A 22,705-nucleotide genomic window follows, 5' to 3' on the forward strand; every position below is an offset into this window, starting at 1 on the left:
TGTTTCCCATTGCCTTTGTTAAATTTGTTTTTAGGGTGTGCCAGGCTCCCCAGGGGAGAAGGGACCTCAGGGACCCCAGGTGATTTTTTTTTTTGTTTAGTTTTTTTACTGTTCTGTGAAATACAAGATCAATACATAAAAGATATTATGATACTATGCATTTTTGGGGACTCGCGAGTCAGCGAAAAGTATCACTGTGACTGTTATTGAGCTTTTCCTACATTTGCTGAATTTGCATCATCTTCAGAAAGCGATTTTTCTCCCACAGGGTCGACCTGGAAATGATGGCCCCAAAGGGATTCAAGGTGCACCCGTAAGTCACATTTCTTAAAGGCTGATCAGGGAACTGAATTATTAATAAGCAGTATCTATGATACTGGATGGATCTACATATAGGGTATATTTCGAGAAACAGTACATGTGGATATACAGACAATATACAGCATCGTGTTTTGATATTTTGTGCTAAAAGTTCTAAATTGACAAAGCTGAGCCTTAAAAAAATGCTCTTTTAGATGACATGATATGCTACTGCTGGTTTTATAATATTTAGAAATTGAGTTATAAATATTCATGCTTTTACAGGGTCCTCTGGGTCTCCCAGGTGATACTGGATCCACTGGTAAAGCAGGTCCTCGGGGAAGTAATGGTTCTCCTGGAACTCAGGGGCCACAAGGGCCAATAGGAGTCTTAGTGAGTCAATGTTTATCATCAATGGCCAATGAAATGATCGCTACGCTGTACTTATTCATTCTTTTAGCATCAAAATATAAAAAAAATGGGATAATGAATTTCACGAGTATCATTTTTGGATTACCACAGGGTCTTCAAGGTGAAGCTGGATTAATAGGAGCAGCGGGAGAAGGAGGAGATAGGGTCCGTTTTGAGATTGAACATTTTATTATTATATTATTATTTGTTATTATTTGGCAATGAAACCTCCTGCTATGTTGGTAAGTTTTATTCTGATACTTTAAGGGTTTACCTGGATTAGCTGGTGATGCTGGCCTGACTGGACTTGACGGAGAACAGGTTGGTTTTATATATATATATATTCAATAAAAATAGATATAATAATAAATTACGTGATGTGTAGTGTGCATGTGTGTTACGTTAATGCTTTCATTCCCATTGATGATGATAGACATCCAATTGTGTGGCTCTTTTCATCCTTCTGATGTGAATTTAAATATGTTTGTCATTAATAGATTTTCAATGCAAGTGTGATTTATAATCCGGAAAATACCGTTTACATCAGAAAAAAATGAAATTCTGTATTTTCACGCCATTAAAAAAGGAGAATTTCCACGTGGATACACTTGATTAAGATCTCGTCTTGAGTTGTAATTTTTCTTTTTCTTCTATAACACAAGTCCTCATGTTTTACTCTTTAGGGTCTACCTGGCGTTGCAGGAGATGAAGGACCACCTGGCTCAAAAGGAGATCCGGTTGGTCAACATTTAAGATTCAATGCGTAGCATTACCTCATAATCATCTCAACTTGATGCCACTTGTGTTGCTTATATGTGGCAGGGAGACCCGGGGCCACGAGGAAAACCGAGTTCTCCAGGATTACCTGGGGAAAGAGGACTTCAGGGCCTAAAAGGACTACAGGGTCCACCTGGACCTATTGGTAAAGAGGTTGGTATATTCTTTATTGTTAGATCAGTGTTTCCCAACCGTTTTCACCCCGAAGTTGAAAATCAGTCGACCCCGAATAACTTCCGGTTGACGTGATGTAAAAAAATAAGTAACGTACCGATGTAAATTTCGTATTTTTTATTAATATTTCACCCAGCGTTAGTTTAATCTCTTAATATTATGCGAAAAGCAGTTGTGAGGTCACTAAAAAGCAGCCAAAAAACTTCTTAAATCACTCATTTAATATTCCAAGACTTGTAAATCAATTTGCTTTTTCAAGATGACCATTGTTTTTTTTCATATTTTATGATTTTTTTTTTTCCATTGGAGATTAGCATAAAGCAGGTCATCATTTACATCCAAGTTATAAAATGTCATCTTTGCAGGGAGAAGTTGGCCTCCCCGGAGAAGTGGGAGATCCTGGATTCAAAGGAGAGAAGGTCATATTTTTGAATGATTTAAAAATAATAATAATATGTTATTCAGATAAATGGTACCCTAATGTATGTTTTCAACTAATAATAATGGATTATTGATTTTAGGGTGAGGTGGGACCTCAAGGTTTCTCTGGACCTGAGGGTGCTTGGGGCAAACTTGGAGAAAATGGAGAAAGAGCCTCAAAAGGGGACAAAGGATATATTGGATTGATGGTAAATCCAGTTATTATTATTAGTAATGTTCTTATACAGAAAAAAATGGTTCATTTGTCATCTGTTTTTATCTAATGAATAGGGTGAACCAGGTTTGATCGGGGAAGTAGGCCCTGCAGGTCTTGTGGGGTCAGAGGTGAGTCTCGTTTAATAAATTTTCATTTCATGTACCAAGTTTTAACATTTGCTCTTTGTTGTTTTTGTTTAATTCCAAGGGAAGTAAAGGAACTGCAGGACCCCCAGGAGCAATAGGACTTCAAGGACAAAAGGTGAGGTTGTAAAGGTTTTGCCAAACACTTCTGCAATAATTTAATGTGACAAATCAATAGAAAAATGTTCCTTTTTCCCAATCATGGAATAACCAACATATGACTGTCTATTTAAACGCTTTACTTTTACTTCTCTAGGGGGAACCTGGAGATATTGGAATAACTGGGCCTGATGGGACTGTTGGTCCCACGGTAAAATAATAAGTATTTTTTATACAACACATTTAGACATCTTCTGTATGGAAATGTGTGTTTTTTTCCTATTAAAAGGGAATACCTGGACTGAGAGGTGGTCGGGGGGACATGGGAAAACTGGGGCCACATGTAAGTCACATCCTTTAACAACAGTACTGTAAGAAAAAAATAGCACCGGGATATTAAAAATGAACGGGTTGCATTTGTGTTCAATGGTTTTTTTTTTTATGGATGAAGGGTGTACTTGGTAAAGATGGACCTAAAGGTGATCAGGGTTTAAAAGGCGAACCTGGGCAACAAGGAACCAAAGGACAGCCTGGACCCCCAGGCCCACCAGGGCAGAAGGTGATGACATATCATTTACTATATGTTGTTATTAAAATCATTTTGATAATTTCATTTTCTATTCACTGCAGGGGGAAGAAGGTTTACCAGGAATCCAAGGTCCTTCAGCTCTTCCTGGTTTAGAGGTGAATGCAAATCTACCCAAAATTTTGCAACTTTTTTTTTTTTTTCTATGCTTGGTTTAAACTCATTTTGGGTTTTTTATTACTACAGGGTGCTCCTGGACAAATGGGACCACAGGGACCCCCAGGTCCTGTCGGGAAAACGGTAAGATTGTCAATTTCTTTAAAGCACGGTGTCACCTTTGCAATAGATGAATAAATATGACTTTGCAGGGAGGACAAGGAAGACCCGGAGCTGAAGGGAAACAGGGCATTAAAGGGGAAAAGGTAAAATTAGGAAAAAAAACAGCAACATTTTTCTCATTTGTATTTGCTTACTTTATGATCATGTGCTTCAAACAAATCTGCACTAGGAAAAAAATGCTAAGATTGGAAACAACCCATAGAACTCCATTGTAATTAGAATTTAATGCAACTTTGGGGTCTATAATATCTTACACTTTACTTGTTTTGAGACCAAAGATATCATTTTTTAAATTACATTACTTTTCCTAAAGTCATTCATGACAATATGAAATTGTTCCTAAGAATGGCATTTTTCATCTGCAACAAGTTCTTTTTTTTATCGTGACAGGGAGTTGATGGAAAGAGTGGCTCACCAGGAAAGACGGGTCATGCTGGGCGAAAGGTAAAACCTTATCCATTTATTTGTATAATGCAAATATGTTTTGAATCATCAGAATTAAAAAGGAATGATTTTTTTCTGGTTTTTAAAACGTGTCTTGTATTGGGTGCGATATGCGCTACATGTGGATTGGCTGTGATTTTTTTTCTTCACTGCACTTTTGTTTTGCTTCATCCATAATTATGGCAAACCCGGGCACAGGGAAAACGTGGAAAAGCTGGAAGCCGAGGAACCAGAGGCACCAGAGGACCAAAGGTAGGTTACAGATTATCGGGGGAAAAACACGGCTAGTTTTGTTTTTGTAGGAAATAATGAACAATGAGTTTACAGTAAAGTGTGTTTTATGGTGCAGGGTGAAAAGGGAGAAATGGGACTACAAGGCTATCTTGGCTGGGCAGGGACCATCGTAAGGGATTTTTTTTCTACGTTTGTTTTGTTGCGGTATTTGGAAACAGTTAAAGTAATAACTTTAACTTTCAATCTACACTAAGTTTGTAAAATGTACTAACTAGCTAAAGCATGTTCTTTATACATCCAAGGGTAACCCAGGTTTACGTGGCGAGGTGGGGGAACGAGGTGGAAAAGGAAAAGAGGTAAATGCAATATAAAAGTACATGGCCACTGCATTATTATGATCTTTTTTTTACTTATTAAAACTGGTATCTACTTTTGTTTTAATACTGGTTAATGTAATTCACTACAAAACGGTCAATGCATCAATCTTTAAGGATATTCGTCTACATAAAGACATAAATGGTGTTAATTATTGCTGGAAATTTTGATGAACAATGAGAAAATGACATTTTGCTATTTTTACTGTCAGTATAATAGCAATGCATACACTTTCATTGCTTTGTGCTTATGTATCATGAAGGTTAAAGCTTGTTGGGATTTTTTTTTCTTTAGGGTGAGAAAGGTGAAATGGGACTTGTGGGACTTCCTGGAGATGATGGCCCCAAGGTAGGCTTTGCATAATTGTAGGGTTTGTCTTTTTATGGATTGACGACCGGTCACAACGGTCTTGCTTGACTTGTGTTCTTTTCTGTAGGGAATTCGAGGACCTTCAGGGTTGCCAGGTGAAGTTGGTCCACAGGGAGAAAAGGTAGTGCTGGAAATGTTTATGATGAAATTAACAAGGCAATTGCCTGTGTGCACATTAATTTAACGTCTTTATTCTGACTTTCATAGGGACCTATTGGTCCGCCAGGGCCAAGAGGAACATCAGGAATTCCTGGATTGCCCGTAAGTTCAGCAATTTTATTAGAAAATATTTTTATGCCATCATTTCCTATGTGTAAATACTTCATGGAACACATCAAAACATCTGTTTTTATTTTCTCACCCTGTAATTTTTATTATATTGTTTCTGTCGCATAGCATTGCAGTTACGTGCTGGAAAGCACAAAGATATTGGAGAGTTTCTATATGTTTTTAAATATCACACCATCTCAATTATGTTACAGGGCATATTTGGATTAGAGGTAAGAAGAAAATACTCTCATAAAATCAATCTTTTTAGACCATAATGAAGAACTGCAGAGTATTTTATTTTGGAATTCATGTCGCAATACACAATACTGCTGTATTAATCACAGCCATTAAGATTATTACTATGTTCTTTTCCTTGAAGGGTATGAAAGGCTATACAGGTTTTCCTGGTGTACCTGGCAAAAGAGGCCTCCCAGTAAGTTCATAATATATCTTATCTTCTCCCAGTTGAATGCTAGGGAACGTTTTGTAAATAAATCACCATAAATGAACTGGAAATATGCATGGTTTAATTTAACGGATTGTACCAAAATGTTATCCCCCCCCCATCCTTGTGTTTAGGGTCCACCTGGTGTTCCTGGACCTCCTGGAGCATCTCTCAACATGACTTTGATAGAACTCAAGGTCGGTAATGAATCCCTCTACAATGGACTCAATAGGAGACAATCCATTTTTGCATGCTTATCATTAATAGTGTATTATACAAAAGTAGCATTATTCCAAAATGATGGTAAATAATTAATGCATACTTTTTTTTCCTTTGTTTCTCCAGGAACTGATGTATGTGTCCGACAAGCCTAATTACTCTTTGATCCAAAGTCTTCTGAGTTCCCTGGAGCAGGACCTCCTGTTGCTTATGGATCCTCCTGATGGCACCAAAGAGCACCCCGCTACTACGTGTCAAGAACTTTGGATCTGCCACCCAGAATACGCCAGTGGTCAGTTTGACATCACAAATATAATGAAAAACTTTCATGTGACTGCACGGTTTGAACCAGTCTTCTTAATTTGGTGCACACATAAGACGGTGTTTCCCCCAAAAATTAAACCAATTAAAAAAAAGAATAAATAGGGGGTTTTGAACATTTCCATGTACAAAATACTCGGGCTTCTGTTAAAAGTAAAAATGACAGGAAAAGCCCACTAGCAAACCTTAACTTGAATGATTTTGGGTTAGTCAAGGACATTTTTTATGGTTTGCTTACGTTAGTTTAACTTGCTATGTCTACTAGGTCATATAATTTGTGTAGTTATGATACGGATATTTTGCAAATATAAAGCTTGACCATTGACAAACTTTTTTTTTTTTAAAGGAACATATTACATCGACCCAAACCAAGGCAGTCCTGCCGACGCTCTGCTGGCCTATTGCAGCTTCTCTAGCACATCGATAGAGACGTGCATTCATCCTCAGCATTCTCAGGTCCATAAAATAACAATTTAAGCTTTATGTACAGTATCGTCACAACAACTACCGTCAGTGTTGGTCGTTTAATTCGCCCATCAACGTTTGATGAAGCATAATGTAGCATGTTCCCAAATGGTTTACAATTTACTCCAAGGGACAGTTCTCATGCAATGCAGAGCCCTGCAAATAAAAATGGGCATTTTTTTGCGTTGCTCATAGTTGCCGATGAAAGCCTGGATGAACGAATCTACTACAAATGGCTCATTTCAGTGGCTCAGCAGGCTGGACCAAAGTTTTCAGGTGGAAGAACAACCGTATTGGCTATTTATTTTATTTTAGAAAATATGCCCCTTTTTTTTTCCAATTATGAGTAATGGAATGGAACTCAAATGATGCTTATTGACATGATTTGATTTTTCTGTTTTTCAGTTTATTTATCCAGGTGCCAACTTGATCCAGATGCGTTTTCTCAGGTTACACAGTAGCACAGCCATGCAAAAGGTGATTTACTCCTGCCACCCAGGACACAAGTTGGGCCAGTCGGAAAGCGACATCAAATTCCTCACTGACACGAGAAAGCAAAGTTTCCTTGGTGCTATTCAAGATTGTGTGGTATGGAAACATTTCCAGATTTTTATTCTATTGGTTTCAACAGACATTTTCAGCTTCTTGACTATATGACCCAAAACATTGACCATTGAAAAAGCATCAAATTGCATTGTTTCAGTGGTAATCCCTATGATTGAATCATGATATCTTACAATTGCAGTAGAGCAAGTCAATTGCCTCTCATTTTCTCTCTGTGTTGTTGTCAGCCTGGCGATGAGATGCTGTCAGGGCCCCGGGAGTCCATATTTGAGTTTGAGGATCTCCATCTACTTCCTCTCAGAGATGTGGCACTAATGGGGGGTAGAAACCTTACACATGAGTTTAGTCTCAGTGTCGAACCTGTCTGTTTTAGTTGAAATAGTTCATGAATTGGGTGACCCTGGTGCAGGTCCTGGACATTAATACAAGACAGATTCCTACTTTTGGACTCTTCCAAAAATACCCTTGTTTTCATTTTTGTGTGTGTGAGGGTGTTGAAGTTAAATGGCTGTTGTGTACTCAATCTTACTGAGAAGTGCATTGTTTACAGACACTTATATAATGTAAATAGAGTTCTGATTGTGTACAAACACACTTTTTGGAAAATAGCTACTGGTAAGATATCGACCAGTTTTTCCAAAGTGGTGATCAAAATTTGTTCAAGAGTTTAACATGTCTGTAGTCCATTTTAAACCATATGTGGGGGTGGGGTTTTCTGATTTTTTTTTTTTGTAATGCTGGTGCTTTTTTGTCAGGCATACCAAAAGTTTCTTCATTTAAATGCAAGCTCTTCACGTCTCAGGTTGCGTGTTTGGATCCTGTACACATGGGAACTGAAGCCACTTTTGATTTTTATACGTCACATCTTTTATTTTGCAGTTATGATGAGGTAAGTGGCCTCCAGGTTGACATTGTCAAAGTTCCATTGTAGCGTGTGTCATCATATCAGTTGCTTCAGTTTGATTACTTGTCACCTATTATTATTATATAGAAATCGTGGAATTTTTTGAGATTTTTGGGTTTTTTCTTGGAAAAGTCCTTTTTACGTTGACAACTCCCCTAGCTTTTTGTAGTGCGCTCTGACTCAAAATGGCTGCCATGTCCTTACGCTCCTCAGCCTCTAGACATCTCCACAAATATGTGATATCTACCAGCGAGCTAATACAGTGGCTGGGTTAGCTTAGAGAACAACATTTTCGTGAAGAGTAAACCACACATAAAGGTAAGATCTGTAACTTATCCACTATATTGTTTATTTGACTGTACTATATTACTTGAAAATGTCAAACATTCAATCCAGATGCGTTATTCTATCTTTTTTAAGCACCTGCTAATGCAAAGCCGATGACATGTTTATCAACCCTGTCAACATAGTAATACCAATATATAACGTTCCTCCAATGATCTGGCTGTCAATTGTCCACTCTTATGGTGAAAATGGATTGACTCATCTTAGCCGAGGCCATCGTTAACAGATCTAGTCGTTATAATTTCTAGATCTACAATTCAAATTTTATAAGGATAGCCTGGTTAAAACTGCTTATATCTTAGTGCAGATGCTCTCCAAAGTCTATTGTTTTCCATGTGCATATTAGATGTATTGATTGACATTCCCAGTGTGTTGTTCGTGGGCAATAAAGATTTTGAATCAATGGGATGGTGGTCTAAGAACAATGATAATGTCAAGATGTCACTGACAGAAAACGCCTTATTCATTATTAATGGGAGGCAATATTTTGTGGCTGATTACATTTCTGTCCAGCTTCCAACTGCAGCGTAGATGAACATCTTCAACCCATGGATAAGATGTATCCCCCAGCCAGAAAAGACTTCATCTCTCTTACACTTACTGACCCAAACTGCTACATTTACAACAACGGGAAGCATCGCAAACAGTCCTGCTGGAGGGTGAGTAGTCACAAAAATGATTCATTTCTGGAGCGCCAGTATCTCATCTATGCAGTTTTGTGAGATGGGCTGGAAGAACTTTTTTTTTGAAAATACTGTTTGATTATACGTCATCTGTTTAGAAATATATGACAGCTTGCCATTTTCAGAATGCAACTTCATAACAGAAATCTAATTTTATATTTATTTAAATCTCATAGCCCAAAAATAGAACCATTACATTATATATGATTGTTTCAGTGGCCTATTGTTGTTTTATTTGCTCTTCACAAACAGGACTTTGCCCTACCTACCTTAGTGCATTTCAACAATTTCACTGAAAGCATTTGTATTTTCCTCCTTTTTTGTTGTGTAAAGGGTTCAGGAACTCATTATTCACAGTTATTTGACATTTAACTATTTTTTTTTCCATTTCTAGACTAAGCTTCTTACCTATTGCCAAGAGGGAAAAAATCCAATGGCTTTTTATTCAATGCGCCACATCAAATGTCAGCATATTCTCATATTTATTAACATGTGAGCCGGGCTGCAAGTCATAAACAAACAAAAGCTATTGCTTAGTTGAGAATTAATATATAACATGCAGCTTAATGTCAAATGGCAAACAGAACACCCATTTAAAGTCCCTTTGTTTGATGCTAAACAAAATTAGACGTCCCTTTTTATTCTATTCCTCAGATCTTGTGGTCTCTTAATGCAGTGTTTGTGGCACCATGGTGGTTTTATTACATACTGTAACCACTCTTGTCCATGAGTAATACCAAGTTATGTTTTGGAATATCTTTACTAACACTGCACTGGCTCAATATCTTGTCGCAGATGTGCTCATTAGGCGTTACGAGAAAAAAAAAAGATGGCTTGCCGTAGGCTTACCCCTCCAGAGACTCGCGATTGGTCTCTCCTAGGGACCGTCTTTTGAGGTCCTTGTTTTAGTTGTGTTGGAGGACTGGTGAAGGAGGATATTGTGCATGTGCAGCGAAAGATAAACTTTACAACAATTTCTTAAATATTTTCCCTAAGCTGTGTTTATGTTTCAACAGAAATGGAAGCAGCTGTCTCGGCTCCAGCGAAGCCTCATCCTCTTCCTACTTGCTCTCTCGCTAGTGTTGGCGCTATTATCCTATTCCCGTATTTCGGAACCAAGCACAGGTTAGTGCTAACATGAGGTCAAGTCGGCGTGCACACAATCGTTGGAAATTTGTTTGTTATTCTATTGTCGATGTCCTGGATTTTTCTCAAACATGAATTGGATGTTTTGTAGGTTTGTCAGAAACAGAAGAATGGCTGCAAATGAATGGTGGCAGGTTAAAGGCTACGTTTCCTGGTGTAAATCTTAAACCAGTTGTTGGTCCTGATCCCGTGACTGAAATGAAAGGAATCAACGTCCCAGTTTTTCAAAAACCTCCGATAAATGTGTGTTAGTATGTGCCCATGTTGAATGTATTCATTCATTTATGTCTGTTATTGTCCTAAGATACTGGTAGAATGGCAGAAAAAAATTCCAAACAAGAGAGGTCCACCAAGCCTTCAGAAAAATTGGAATGTTTCGCATTCATTTGTCGTGGGCAGAGAAAAACCACAGCAAAATAAAGAGGAAGAAAATGGGGAAAAAGAAAAAAAGTTGGTCAGGTAAGTTGGTTTTCCCTTGAAAGTAGTGTTATTTTTGTAAATAACGTTCTTTACAAAACATAAAAGCTCATCTTTTGACTGACTTACTTTTTTTCAGTTGGCGAGGAGCAATGATTGAAGCCGATCAGATCACCGAACTTCCTCCTTCAGCCAGTGAGAAGGTTGACGTGGCCATCCCAGCACCAGCGATTCCAGCTGAAGGCGTCCCAGTCACTGGTCAGTGCCGAGCTTCTTTGAAAATAGCAAATATGTCTCTTAGATTTGAGTCTCTGAGGATGTACTTTTCTGCTAATAGCTTCAACTGGACCGGTGGACAGGCTTGAGGCTGTGCGAGATGCCTTCAGACACGCATGGAAAGGTTACAAGGACTACGCCTGGGGTCACGATGAGCTCAAGCCTATTTCCAAATCTTTCAGCGAGTGGTTTGGTCTGGGCCTGACCCTAATTGATTCCCTCGACACGATGTGGATAATGGGCTTGAAAGAAGGTACTGTATGTTTTTGATCTGGGAGGGGTAGTACGATTCAGTTAAACAATAAACTGATCTCCCCTGTTCACCGTATAAAGCTTTCCATTGTATCATGTGACGCAGAGTTCGCAGAGGCAAGGCAGTGGATAGAGAAGGAGCTCTCTTTCAACCAAAATGTGGACGTGAATCTTTTCGAGACAACCATTCGTGTCCTGGGCGGTCTTTTGAGTACCTACCATCTGACTGGAGATCAGCTCTTCCTGGATAAAGCTGTAAGTCAAATATTGAGGACAAAGACGACATAATTACAGGAAAAACCTTTTATATTAAGAGAAATCAACTTGACATCACTGCTTCCAGAAAGACCTCGGGTCCAGGTTGATGCCCGCCTTCAAAACTCCTTCCAAGATTCCCTTCTCCGACGTAAATATCGGTAAGGGGACAGCTCACCCCCCTCGATGGACATCTGACAGCTCCATGGCTGAGGTCACAAGCATTCAACTGGAATTTAGAGAGCTGAGCCGCCTCACTCAGGAACCACGGTTCAAGGTCAAGAAGACAAGAGCACCCCCGTAACCGTCAAGTCACGCTTCACCATGCATCCATCACACCTCTCTTCTCGTCGTATCTTTTTTTTTTCCAGGAGGTTGTCGACGAGGTGATGAAGCAGGTCCACAACCTTCCGGGCAAGCACGATGGACTGATACCAATGTTCATCAACACGAACAGCGGCCAGTTCTCCCATAGAGGCATCTATACGTTGGGGGCCAGGGCGGACAGCTACTATGAATACCTTCTCAAGCAGTGGCTTCAGGGAGGCAAGACCGAAGACGAGTAAGATTCGTTTCAGTAATTAAAGCAAAGTAAGAGTGTTTTTTTTTATTAAAATCAATCTTATGATCCCATGTTTTGCTAGGTTGTTGGAGGACTACATTGAAGCAATCAACGGAGTGAGAAAACACCTTGTGAGGCAAACAGGGCCACACCATTTGACCTTTGTAGGAGAGCTGTCCCATAATCGCTTCAACCCCAAAATGGTAGAATACACACAAATAGTGCCGTCTTTTTCGGGCTATATGTCGGACTGGAGTATAAGTCGCACTAGGCAAAGAATACACAATGAAGAGGGAAAAAAACAATATATACGTTGCATGTTTGGGAGGGCATGTTTTTAATTTGATCAGAAACCAAGAACAGACAAACATTAAAGTCACAGTAGTAAAATGGAGAACGGGTTCAACAGGCATCTGTTAACAAGTTGTTTTTCAGATGACTATAGCCAAAATAACATTCCGCACGGTCTATGGTCCGAGAGAAAAACATTTTATAAGTCGCACTTGAGTAAAATTTGCAGACCCAGCCAAACGGTGAAAAAAAGTGCGATCTATAGTCCGTAAAATACAGTAGTTTGTGCTTGTTTCACAAAATTCCAAATGATCACCTCCTAGAATATTTGAAACAATGTTTTTTTTTCCAGGACCACTTGGTGTGCTTCCTACCAGGAACTCTGGCATTGGGAGCACACAATGACGTTCCAGGGGACCACATGGATTTAGCTGGACAGTTGATGGAGACTTGTCATCACATGTACACACAGATGGAGACCGGATTAAGTCCGGAGATAGCACACTTTAACCTGTACGCTACTGACAGTAACGACATTATTGTTAAGGTGAGGCTGGGCGTCACCGTGGTACATTAATTTTACGCATAGGCAGAGATGATGGTCAAAACCAAATTTATATAATGACATATATGCCTGAATGGACAGTAAAAATCTTTTCAGAGAGTAATGGAAATATTTGGAATTCCAGTTATGTGCTGGTCACCAGTGTTTGTCCAAATGGCTGAATCACAGACTCCATTCTTGCCAAATTGTTGTGACTCCAGTTTAACAACTTGAGTGATGTAATATGTTGAAATGTTATTGTAGTTGTATATTCAAACTATTATTGGGACTTTCATGATCTGACTCAGAGCACATTTTTCAGTAGGCCTTCTTTACCTCGCTACTGTACATAGCTGAGCTTGATGTTCCATACCTGATCCTAACTGACAACTTTTTTTTTTTTTTGTCTATTACAGCCTGCAGACCGACATAACCTGCTAAGACCAGAGACAGTTGAAAGTCTTTTTTACATGTATAGGTTCACAAAAGACCCCAAATACAGAGAGTGGGGATGGGAAATTCTGCAGAGTTTCAACAAGTATACTAAGGTAAAATTAATTAACATCTAAGGCGGTACCAGCGAAGGACTAATTATAGCGGGTTCTGTTTAAATGTGTATTACAATATCACCAAGCCATAGATGCCATTTGGAGGAAATTAGCATTAATGCTAGGTAGAATTTTAAATAGTGTCTGGATTTTTAGTTTAAAAAAAAAAAAGACTTCATATTTGACACACCTGACCAATAACCTGGTTAAATATAGGTCGCCGACGGGGGCTACACATCCATCAACAACGTCCGTGACCCCGAAAACCCGGAGCCTCGAGACAAGATGGAGAGTTTCTTTCTCGGCGAGACGTTGAAGTACTTCTACCTGCTCTTCTCTGACGACACCGAGCTTCTCAGTCTGGATAAATATGTCTTCAACACTGAAGCCCACCCGCTCCCCATTTGGCCAACCCCACCCAAGTGATGTCACCATATACAAGAGAAGCATGCTTAGGTCATGCTGTGGGCTCCTTGTAAGACTTGTAGGTGTTCCACTGATGTGACAACCTGTGACCCAGGTTAGTGCAGGCCACCTGTCCTTTGGTATGGACGGTTTCCTTGTGGAGGAATTTCTTTTAAAATGTTTCCTAAGGAAAAAAAAAAAGGTCTGAGCTGGTCTCTGCTGTAAATATGAAGGTCGAAAATTCGAACGGAGGCTTGAAGGTAGGAATACACAATTGTTTGGTCAGGATTTTTGACAATAAGAACTTTAAATTTTATTTTTTTTATTGAGAGCTTCGTAATTTGCTGTCATTTTGTAAGTTCATTGCTGGAGTCCCATCAGGCTTTATTGTTCTGAACCAGGATCAGGTATCAGAATGTAGCAGGCTAGCCATGTCACTCACGCCGGCATATTCTTGGCATAAAGTAAAATAAATGACTAAGCTCAAGGGTACCTAACCACTGCAGGCTTTCAAAAGATTTGCAAGGCCACTTTGTTAATCATGTAATGTTGGAATAGGACCAAGATGACATGCCAAAGAGCTGAGAAGTCCCACGATGCTTTTAGACTTGGAAAATGGCAACAAAGCTGACCTTCAAATTCACATGTCGTGTGAACACAAAGTAGTGTTGGGATATTTGTTGTTTTGACTTTCAGACGTTTGCTTCGAGCTCTTTTGCCGTTTGATCCACGAGTCGGTCTGCTCATTTCGTGCGTCACACATTGAGTTTTGCAATCCATCTCTATTGTAGATCATCACAAAGGAACGCTGTACACAAAGGAGATGGAATTTTATGTGATCAAGTTGCTCAAAACCCATGTACATATTCCTTATGTTGCCATGTTTTGGGGATCTCTGATTACATAAATGGTTGACAGACCCAGCAAACCAAAAAAATGAGCTGTAAAACAAAATTGCAACTTGGAAAGATCCACAAAAGTCCACAGAAGGCAGGTAGGAGGTATCCTTACACTGTAACTTGAGTCATGCTTTTTTTTTTCTTCATCAAAAATGTATTTATGTTTTTATAATTTTATCCCTTGACCCTAATAGTTTTGCAAAAGTGTTTGCCAAGGTTGAGGCAAGGACCTGTTTAGGTTTCCATACAAAAAATGTAGTATTCTGTGTAATTTCTGGACCTATGTACACAAGTTGCCCCTAGGAAGACTGAACCTGTCCAAAGCAGGTTTTTGATATGACAATTTCAAATTCAACTGGGGGCTTCAGTGTACTTTTCAAAAGTTTTTTTTTTTTTTTTTTACAATTTCTGTGCTTAAAAAAAGAGATTATTGACTTACGATTTGAATGTTTGACACATTGATACCACAGTGGTGCCTTGCGATGTGACTTTATTTCATTCCATGATAACGCTTCGTACCTAAACGCTTATATAACAAATCCTATTTTTCCAATTTGAGGGCTAGTTCTGAAAATAACTTATTTCAGATGTACAGATTTACAAAAACGAAAATGTTCTTCGTTCTGAGTGGGGCTCGAATAATAGCTGCTCTTTACAGAGGATAAAGAATGTACAAATGTTAGTGTTGTGATATCTGGGCGCTCCCAGTGAGCCCTGCGCGTACATTTTTTTTTGCGCACAAGTCAAAAGTAAACATCATCCGGATAATTATGTCTCAAGTAAAGATCATTCCATTAATGAACGAAAATGCCAGATTTTTGTACTTGGTCACATATTCTTTTGATATTGTGAAATCACTGTGGTTCACTTTATGGTGGTGAAACACCTGTACTTGTTTCTTAAATTGCTGGCCCCCAATAATATCCTATTAATTTCTTCCCCCCTCAAAAATATTAGAAGCTTTTCTTTTAATCCAAGGTGCTTTTTTGCCAGATTTGTGACATCATTTGATGTTTGAGACCTCAAACTATGCACACTGTCTTTTTGTGTGTGACCGAGACGAGTGTGTGATGTGCCAGAAGGCAGAATTATCAGAGAACCCAATGTTACTTCTTGGAAAATCTGGTCATTTTGCCAAATAAAACATCTTTATGACTCTTAATAATCATCTGAATAGAAATCAAGCTGCTTTATTTTTATTTTTTAATGCGACCCAGTAATAAATGCCCCCTGGACCAGTGGGTGGGGACCACTCTTCCAGATGACATGATTTTATTACTGGTGCAGCCCTTGGCAGATATTCCATTTTTCTTTTCAAAATGTACAATAGTGGAAAAAAGACTTTATTTTTGTGTTAGGATTCCTTGGTTTATGAATGACTTATTTTTTTCAAGGTATAATCAAGAAAGAATTTCCCCCAAAACATGTTACAGTTCCCACTATAATGGAATTAACTGTTAATATTGATTTCATTCAAGTTCCTTGTAACGTCCTTTTAAAGTGTTCAATAGCCCAATTGTCCTCATCAGCAGTTTAATGGAACACAGCTCGAAATGAAATGAGCAATATAACCCCCAAAATCTTTAATTTCCCCCATTTCCTCTAATTAAATCTGTAATGAATCATTCCCATTTTAATGCCTCATAAAGACACAGACCTAATTTGTGAACATTAAATGTAATGAATTGATTGCATTAGTGCTTTTTTAGATTTTTGGTATTGGACCTGAATCAAAGCATTGCACAGTAGGTGGCGCTAAAGACACTGCTCTGGTCAAAAGGGCAATTAGCTGGATAGATTGAATCCTATAAAGTATAAAGTATTTTTAGCCTGGGAAACACAGCTAAAAAAGCAACCAGATGCTGTTGAATTAGTTTAGGGTGGCATGGACAGCCCCAAAGGATGGAACATGTACGGATGTGCAGATACTGACAAATCAAAGGCACTCCTAAGCAAAATCAGACCTGACTGTTCCATTAAATGGAATGCAAATTGGATGAAAATTAGATTGGAGGAAAACCATCAGTAGAGAAATGCACAAATGAATTCATGGCATATGCCCAGTACAGCATTAATGACTATGTTTTACTGTTACAACTATTGTGATTCAAGAAAGCTATGAACAAACTACACAAAATATGAGTCATTATGCCTCATTTAAAAAAGGGGGGCTTAAAAACATGATTAAGTTTAGCTGTGGGCAAAATAAACCAGTTTTGCTTAGTATTTTGTTTTAAAAAAAAGAGCAGTCGCACATGAAATTACAGTCAAGACAGTTTATTGTTCTGAGTAGATGAAGCCAAATTGTCCTACTTGGCATGCATTTTTAATGTTCTGAATTATGTCTCAAGCACAAGTGAAATTAATCTTGTAGTATTTTTTTTTCAAAGCAACAGTTAGAAATGTTTACTGCATTTTTAGGAACTACAGCACAAAATGCACTCTCATCCTCTGAATTGATTTGTAAATTGGGCAATGTGGGATTTACCGTATTTCTATAGCCGACAAACCCAAGCCAACACATTCACGTTGTATTTCTCAGCTTCATGATATTGATGACTCGTGGGATACTCGGTTAGAAGTATTATACAATGATGGGCTCTGGTTAGTCTGGCAGCTTTTGCCCCGAGGCTTAACGCTGCACCTCTCCCACAGATAGGAACAAAAAAATAAGTTTTCTGAAACTAATTGTATCCCAGGAGGAGTTTAGCGAGATTTTCTTTGAAAACCCTCAAGCTGTCCGTATGTTCCGGTCAACAAATGACAACACAAAAAGCCCAAATCTGATTTGCTGAAGATGGAAATTGAGCTCCAAAACGTGACCATGCAGGGTTTTCCCATGCCAATGTATTGTATAGTGAAAAGAGAAAAAACACATGGTTATGTAAGTAAGCTAACAAAAGATAATTAAGGTTTTACATATAGAAATATGTATAGTAATGTGTGTAAATATCACCATTTGACCTTTTTCTTTAGATTTGCTGAATGCCAACATGACTCATGTTCAAGGAAAGGCGAATCGATCAAAAATGCTGCGGCAAAGTTGGCATGCAACACACTGTGCTATGAGATCTTATCAGTCAGCAATATGCTGAATGCAACACGGTTATCTCCGTCCGTGAGGGATTAAAAGAAAAGACAGGGAATTAAGGATGTAGTCATAAGAGGTGAGAAGACCACAGTCTGTTTCATCACTTACAATGCAGTGTTTCACCAAAGGAAAAAAGAAAAGACTGTTTGTTGTTGCCTGATCAGTACAGATAAATAGGTGACATTGTTGAATAGCTTTTGGGGAACCATTTTGGATCTTGAGATGGTAAAAAAAATGCACTTTATGGATAGCAGGTAGCGTCTTGTTTCTAAAAAGTTGCCCCTGAAACAAACAAGTCCAAATCTGTGAGTTTTCATCAAGATAACTTTTCTGTGGACATCTGTAATTTGCAGGCAGTTTTTTTTTTTAAACAAAGTAACTTGTTGCATGTTTATTGGATTATAAAAGGACAAGAGAGCTCATTGTGCCTGAATAGATGAGGAGAAATTGGTACAAAACCCAGAAGTGATTAGTAAAGTTTAAACTTCCAAAACTAATTTGTACCACAGATGTCCACTAGGATTTAAATCAAGACTCATGAGACTCAGTGTTTTTGTTCTTAGCCATTCTTTTGTATTTTTAGCTGTCTTTTAGATCGTTATCTTTGTGAACGACCCACAAACTGCAGTTGAATAAGCTTCTTCCGTCACGATTTTCATTTTGATTGTTTTTTATGTTTTCTTGTTTTTTTTTATAACAAAAATGTATTTCCATAACCCAAGAATGGTCCTTTCTCAGGTAAACATCTGCAGTGCGACGTGTAGAGTTAAGCTAATTTTCCAAAGCTTTGGAGACTGTGATAGAAAAATTCTTTTAAAATGCTTTTAAACTGCAATTTTTCATGATTGATGGCCAGCCCATGCCTAGAAATTCTCCAGCTGCTTGTATAGATAGTCACAGTGTGTGTTGTGTGTTGTGTGTTGTGTGTGTGTAGTGCATGTGCACATTTCCATCTGTCTCAGAAAATATGTTAATACTGTCTATCTGTAACTTTGCGATTGCAAGTAGCAACGTATACACAATATTTTTCCCCAGAACAGCTATAATAACAAGCTGTTTTTTAGGAAGAGGGGCAAAATATATATATTTTTAGCTTTGACAATATATTGTTAGATGTACTTTATTTGATTTCATTTGATAAAATATTTACTATCTTAATTATTTACTAAGCAACAACTCATAGTCGACATAATCATATGGAACTAAAAAATATCATTACTTACTCTAGTTTTTTCCACACATAACACACTTACAAGCATTCAATCTCATGTAGATGCAAGAATATTTCACAAATATTTAAATTCAGAATAAAAAAATGCCTTTTTTGTATTAGCAAAACTGCCATCTGCTTTGTTTTTATTGGCCACTATAAATTGAAATCGTAAAAACAGCAAGAAACCTCAAAATGAGTGGGAAAGGAGAAAACTGGGGGAAACGGGATTACATTAACTGATAAGCCGTCTCCAAAACAGTATAACAGTATAAAAGAATGGGAGGGGTGTGGGGTTGTTTGTAACTCTGACTGGCTGCCTTGCCTTGCTTCCAATTTTGCTGCATCACTTTGTGATTCTATAGAGTTGGCCATTAACCTTATATGTTCCTTCTTTTGATGCTATTTGCCATATAGGCCATCTTTGCACACTTATTTTTCATAACAATGTCTCCTATGAGTACATAATTATGTGGCGGGCTCTAACAATGCAATGCATTATTGGTCAAGTGATTTCATAAGTCTGAATGATTGGCTGTCTATTGTGTAATAAATGCTTTAAGTGCTCTTGATTATACATGTGAGCTGATGCAGTGTCGTTTGTGTAATGTTGTTTTGTTTCATCAACTTGATTACGAGTCTGAAAAGACAAAATGTTGACTTGATGGTGCATAATTATCAAAGCTATCAGAAAGGCTGTTGGAAAAACAGTTAATAAGAATAAATGGTAATCCTTTACATTTTGGGCTTGGGTACATCTTCATGCCTACTTTTTATTATTTCATATATTTATTTCACTCAAGTGGGTTAAGTCCTCCCTCCACTAGTATTTCCATAGGTACAAAGTGTGTTACAATAACCATTTCTTGCACAAACCAAATTTATTTAAAGGTTAAAAGCCACTTTTTATATATCTGTCTTTGTTTATTTGTCAATTCTCCCTGAAAGATTTAAAACAACTTTAATCCTTCATTTTTTTCTTAGTACTTTAGTATAATGTGACCAACAGGTGAGCTCTTATTCCCTCATAAAGACAAACTGCCCACTTAAAGGAGTCAACACCCCAAATAAACATTGTGTAACACAGTAATGAAGAGGCTCAGACGGGAACTAAGATTAGCTGCGTTTTTTTTCTTCCTTCTAATTAAGAAGCCCTTTTGCTGTCGTCATGTCTGCGCGTGCGCCCGCGTCCTGGGCTATAAATAATCCAGTGGAGGATAAAATGACGTCACTTCCACTAGCGTTTTAGGACCAGCAAGCTGCGTTCCGCCGACACATTCGCCGCTCGGTCGCTGTAGTAACGCGTGGGGGAGCGTAGGCTCATTTCCACGCATAATTGGAAACACCTTCCCACACGCGTCACTTTGCCAGCTGAAGTCATTATTTTTTTAATTGAACCACCTAGCGTTGTTTGGAACTTGTGCAGACGAGGGGATGATAACAAACTCGTTGGAACTTTTTGTTTGAATAAGCTTTTTAACATTTTCTTTAAAAATATATATAGATATAGCTTTGTCTAGTTGATCGCCGGCGTTTGTTACACTCGCAAGCCGGCGTTGTTCGCTCAGAGGCGGACACCAGAGAAGCGGATCCTCGCTCGCTGGCCACCTGACCCCGTGGAAAAAACAAAACGGCGACACTAAGCACCGAGGGGGCGAACTTTGCGGGTGCTTCTCGCGTCCACGATGCGACACCCCGGCATCAGCCCGAGGCAGGACCCGGTAAGAGACGCGCTTTAACGCCGCCATCGGGATGAGCAGCACCGACCTGGAGCGCGTGTCGCTCAGCTCGTCGGCCAACTCGGTGGCGTCGAGTGCGCGGACGCTGTCTGCCAACGTGAAAAAGCTCCACAACGCGCTCAACCTGCTGCTGAACGACTTCGAGAGGGAGCAGTTTATCCACTGCCTTAATGTCTACCACTCCAAACGCAACGTGTACGACCTGGTGCAGACGCTCAACGTCATCCTCAACGCGCCCAGTAAGCGACAACTTCTCCCCATGCTTCGGCTGGTGATCCCCCGCTCGGATCAGCTGCTTTTTGAGCAGTACACATCGGAGGGGCTCTACTTGAAATCGGATTTAGTTGCAAGCAATGGCACGGCCGAGCCTCCTCCGGGTCCGGGCCCGAGCCCGACCGCTCACTACTCCAAGGATAACCCGTCAGACTACCAGGTGGCTTTGCGCGGCTCCCCGGATAGCTTCAGCACCAGCAGCGACGGGACAGCTCCTCTGGTCCCCCTACTGGGCAGGAACTTTATCCACGAGCCCCCCGGCGAGCTGCGCCAGGTCACGATGAAGCGACACAAGAGCAACGAAGGCCTGGGTTTCAGCATCCGGGGCGGTTCGGAGCACGGAGTGGGCATCTACGTGTCTCTGGTGGAACCGGGAAGCTTGGCGGAGAAGGAAGGCCTTCGGATCGGGGATCAAATCATGAAAGTCAACGATAAAGTCTTTGACAAAGTGTCTCACGCTGAAGCCGTTAAGGTAATTGATCCTTCACCTTCCTACATCACTGCATGTTCTTGCTCAAATGAAGAAATCTGAAATGTTGCTTAAAACGGGCTAAACAAGGGTTGAATGAAATCAATTAGGTCCGGGTGGGTGATTAGGCGCCTAATGTTCGCGTTCACTCTGTCGCCATGTGGGTGCTAAAAACACATGCAGTTACCGTTATACTGTCAGTGATGGAGCCCGTGGCCGTATTTACTAGTCCTTGAGAATTCTGTGTGTGATCACTCGTCCAATTTGTTTCCTGGGCTTAAAGAAAAGCCATTAGCAAATGAGGTGACGAAAGATTCTGCTTGATTTGTGTACAGATTGTGATTGATTTAAAAGGAGCCAATGGCAGTTTCTCGGTCTTATTTGAACTGAGTATTGAACTTGTATGGTTTGTTTCTACAACCATCTTCCACTCTGAGCACGTGTTGTCATTGATTTTATGATTCCAGTACACTGTAGTTTAGATCGATTTACACCAATTGTAGATGCGGTCACAATGGTACATACTATTCTGTCGTCTTTTTAAAAGCCTCTATTTTCAAATGGATTTTACTTCCATCCATTTTCTTTGAAGCTTGTTATTTTTTCCATGGTCACATTTGAACTAGACTCAATACACACATACATTTAGACAAACATTCACAATTACACTATAGCTAAGTCTTCATAAAGACTACGTTGTGATGTGTTTTGAGAACAAAACTAACTTTACACAGCTGTATTTTTTAAAAATACTCCTTATCCCTATAGCAATGCTGCTCCTTCAGCATTTACTCTAGTGCCAACCAATTTTTTAAAATTACCTCAAAATTTTGGATGTAAATGGCATATTTTTCCCACAGCTTTCAACTCTACACTTTATTATCAAAAGGGGGGGCTTTAGATTTTTCTAGGCTAATGAGCTGCATGTCATTTGATGAAAATAGTACGTTGTTGCTTATGAATGAATATGAACCATTTACGTCTAGTTGATGCGTGAGCCTTAAAGACATAGGTGCCCATCATTGTCAAAAAATGACAATTTTTACATTTTACAGTGAGTCGGATCAGTGTGATCACGCATGAATAATGCACATTTCAGCATATGTTTTATTCTGAATGACTTTCTCTCACTTGCCTCAGTGTTTGATAGTTAATGGAATACATGGACTGACCTTTTTTATTTTTTATTGGCACAAGCACAGAATAAGGACCGCCAATGCAAGCACGATCTCGAGGGGTCTGCTTCGTATAGATAATAATCCACATTTTTCATCAACAGTGCCT

The 22,705-nt window shown here is 39.1% G+C and overlaps 3 protein-coding genes and 1 long non-coding RNA gene across 7 annotated transcripts in view; all 4 read left to right on the forward strand.

Moving 5' to 3' along the window:
- Positions 1 to 34: 34 nt before the first annotated feature.
- Positions 35 to 1,449, forward strand: LOC144091399 (uncharacterized). Its single transcript, XR_013305678.1, has 6 exons — positions 35 to 79; positions 269 to 313; positions 586 to 693; positions 823 to 876; positions 979 to 1,032; positions 1,395 to 1,449. It is a non-coding gene; the product is annotated as an uncharacterized LOC144091399 (long non-coding RNA).
- An 86-nt stretch (positions 1,450 to 1,535) lies between these two features.
- LOC144091291 (uncharacterized) lies at positions 1,536 to 8,764 on the forward strand. The gene is made up of 26 exons (XM_077623512.1): positions 1,536 to 1,641; positions 2,028 to 2,081; positions 2,184 to 2,291; positions 2,374 to 2,427; positions 2,507 to 2,560; positions 2,699 to 2,752; positions 2,831 to 2,884; positions 2,993 to 3,100; positions 3,172 to 3,225; positions 3,314 to 3,367; positions 3,436 to 3,489; positions 3,797 to 3,850; positions 4,049 to 4,102; positions 4,200 to 4,253; positions 4,387 to 4,440; positions 4,754 to 4,807; positions 4,896 to 4,949; positions 5,036 to 5,089; positions 5,311 to 5,328; positions 5,478 to 5,531; positions 5,678 to 5,740; positions 5,889 to 6,054; positions 6,430 to 6,539; positions 6,744 to 6,824; positions 6,954 to 7,136; positions 7,340 to 8,764. The coding sequence occupies exons 3-26, from the start codon at positions 2,289 to 2,291 to the stop codon at positions 7,487 to 7,489; spliced, it is 1,692 nt and encodes a 563-aa protein (XP_077479638.1). The 5' UTR covers positions 1,536 to 1,641; positions 2,028 to 2,081; positions 2,184 to 2,288; the 3' UTR covers positions 7,490 to 8,764.
- man1b1a (mannosidase, alpha, class 1B, member 1a) lies at positions 8,185 to 15,910 on the forward strand. Its single transcript, XM_077623241.1, has 14 exons — positions 8,185 to 8,334; positions 8,875 to 9,020; positions 10,061 to 10,169; positions 10,282 to 10,433; positions 10,513 to 10,649; positions 10,747 to 10,865; positions 10,945 to 11,136; positions 11,242 to 11,390; positions 11,479 to 11,667; positions 11,762 to 11,952; positions 12,035 to 12,155; positions 12,596 to 12,790; positions 13,204 to 13,335; positions 13,552 to 15,910. The coding sequence occupies exons 2-14, from the start codon at positions 8,910 to 8,912 to the stop codon at positions 13,759 to 13,761; spliced, it is 2,007 nt and encodes a 668-aa protein (XP_077479367.1). The 5' UTR covers positions 8,185 to 8,334; positions 8,875 to 8,909; the 3' UTR covers positions 13,762 to 15,910.
- A 4,250-nt stretch (positions 15,911 to 20,160) lies between these two features.
- The window catches only part of whrna (whirlin a), a 46,481-nt gene continuing 43,936 nt past the window's right edge, over positions 20,161 to 22,705 (forward strand). For 2 of the 4 annotated variants that reach the window (XM_077622937.1, XM_077622938.1), the window contains exon 1: positions 20,161 to 21,424. In XM_077622937.1, coding sequence (XP_077479063.1) covers positions 20,693 to 21,424 — 732 coding nt within the window. In that variant the 5' untranslated portion in view covers positions 20,161 to 20,692. The remainder of the gene's footprint in view (positions 21,425 to 22,705) is intronic. The other 2 variants (XM_077622935.1, XM_077622936.1) reach the window with 1 other exon arrangement.

This window comes from Stigmatopora argus, chromosome 16, assembly GCF_051989625.1.
Source record: "Stigmatopora argus isolate UIUO_Sarg chromosome 16, RoL_Sarg_1.0, whole genome shotgun sequence".
Lineage (NCBI taxonomy): Eukaryota > Metazoa > Chordata > Actinopteri > Syngnathiformes > Syngnathidae > Stigmatopora > Stigmatopora argus.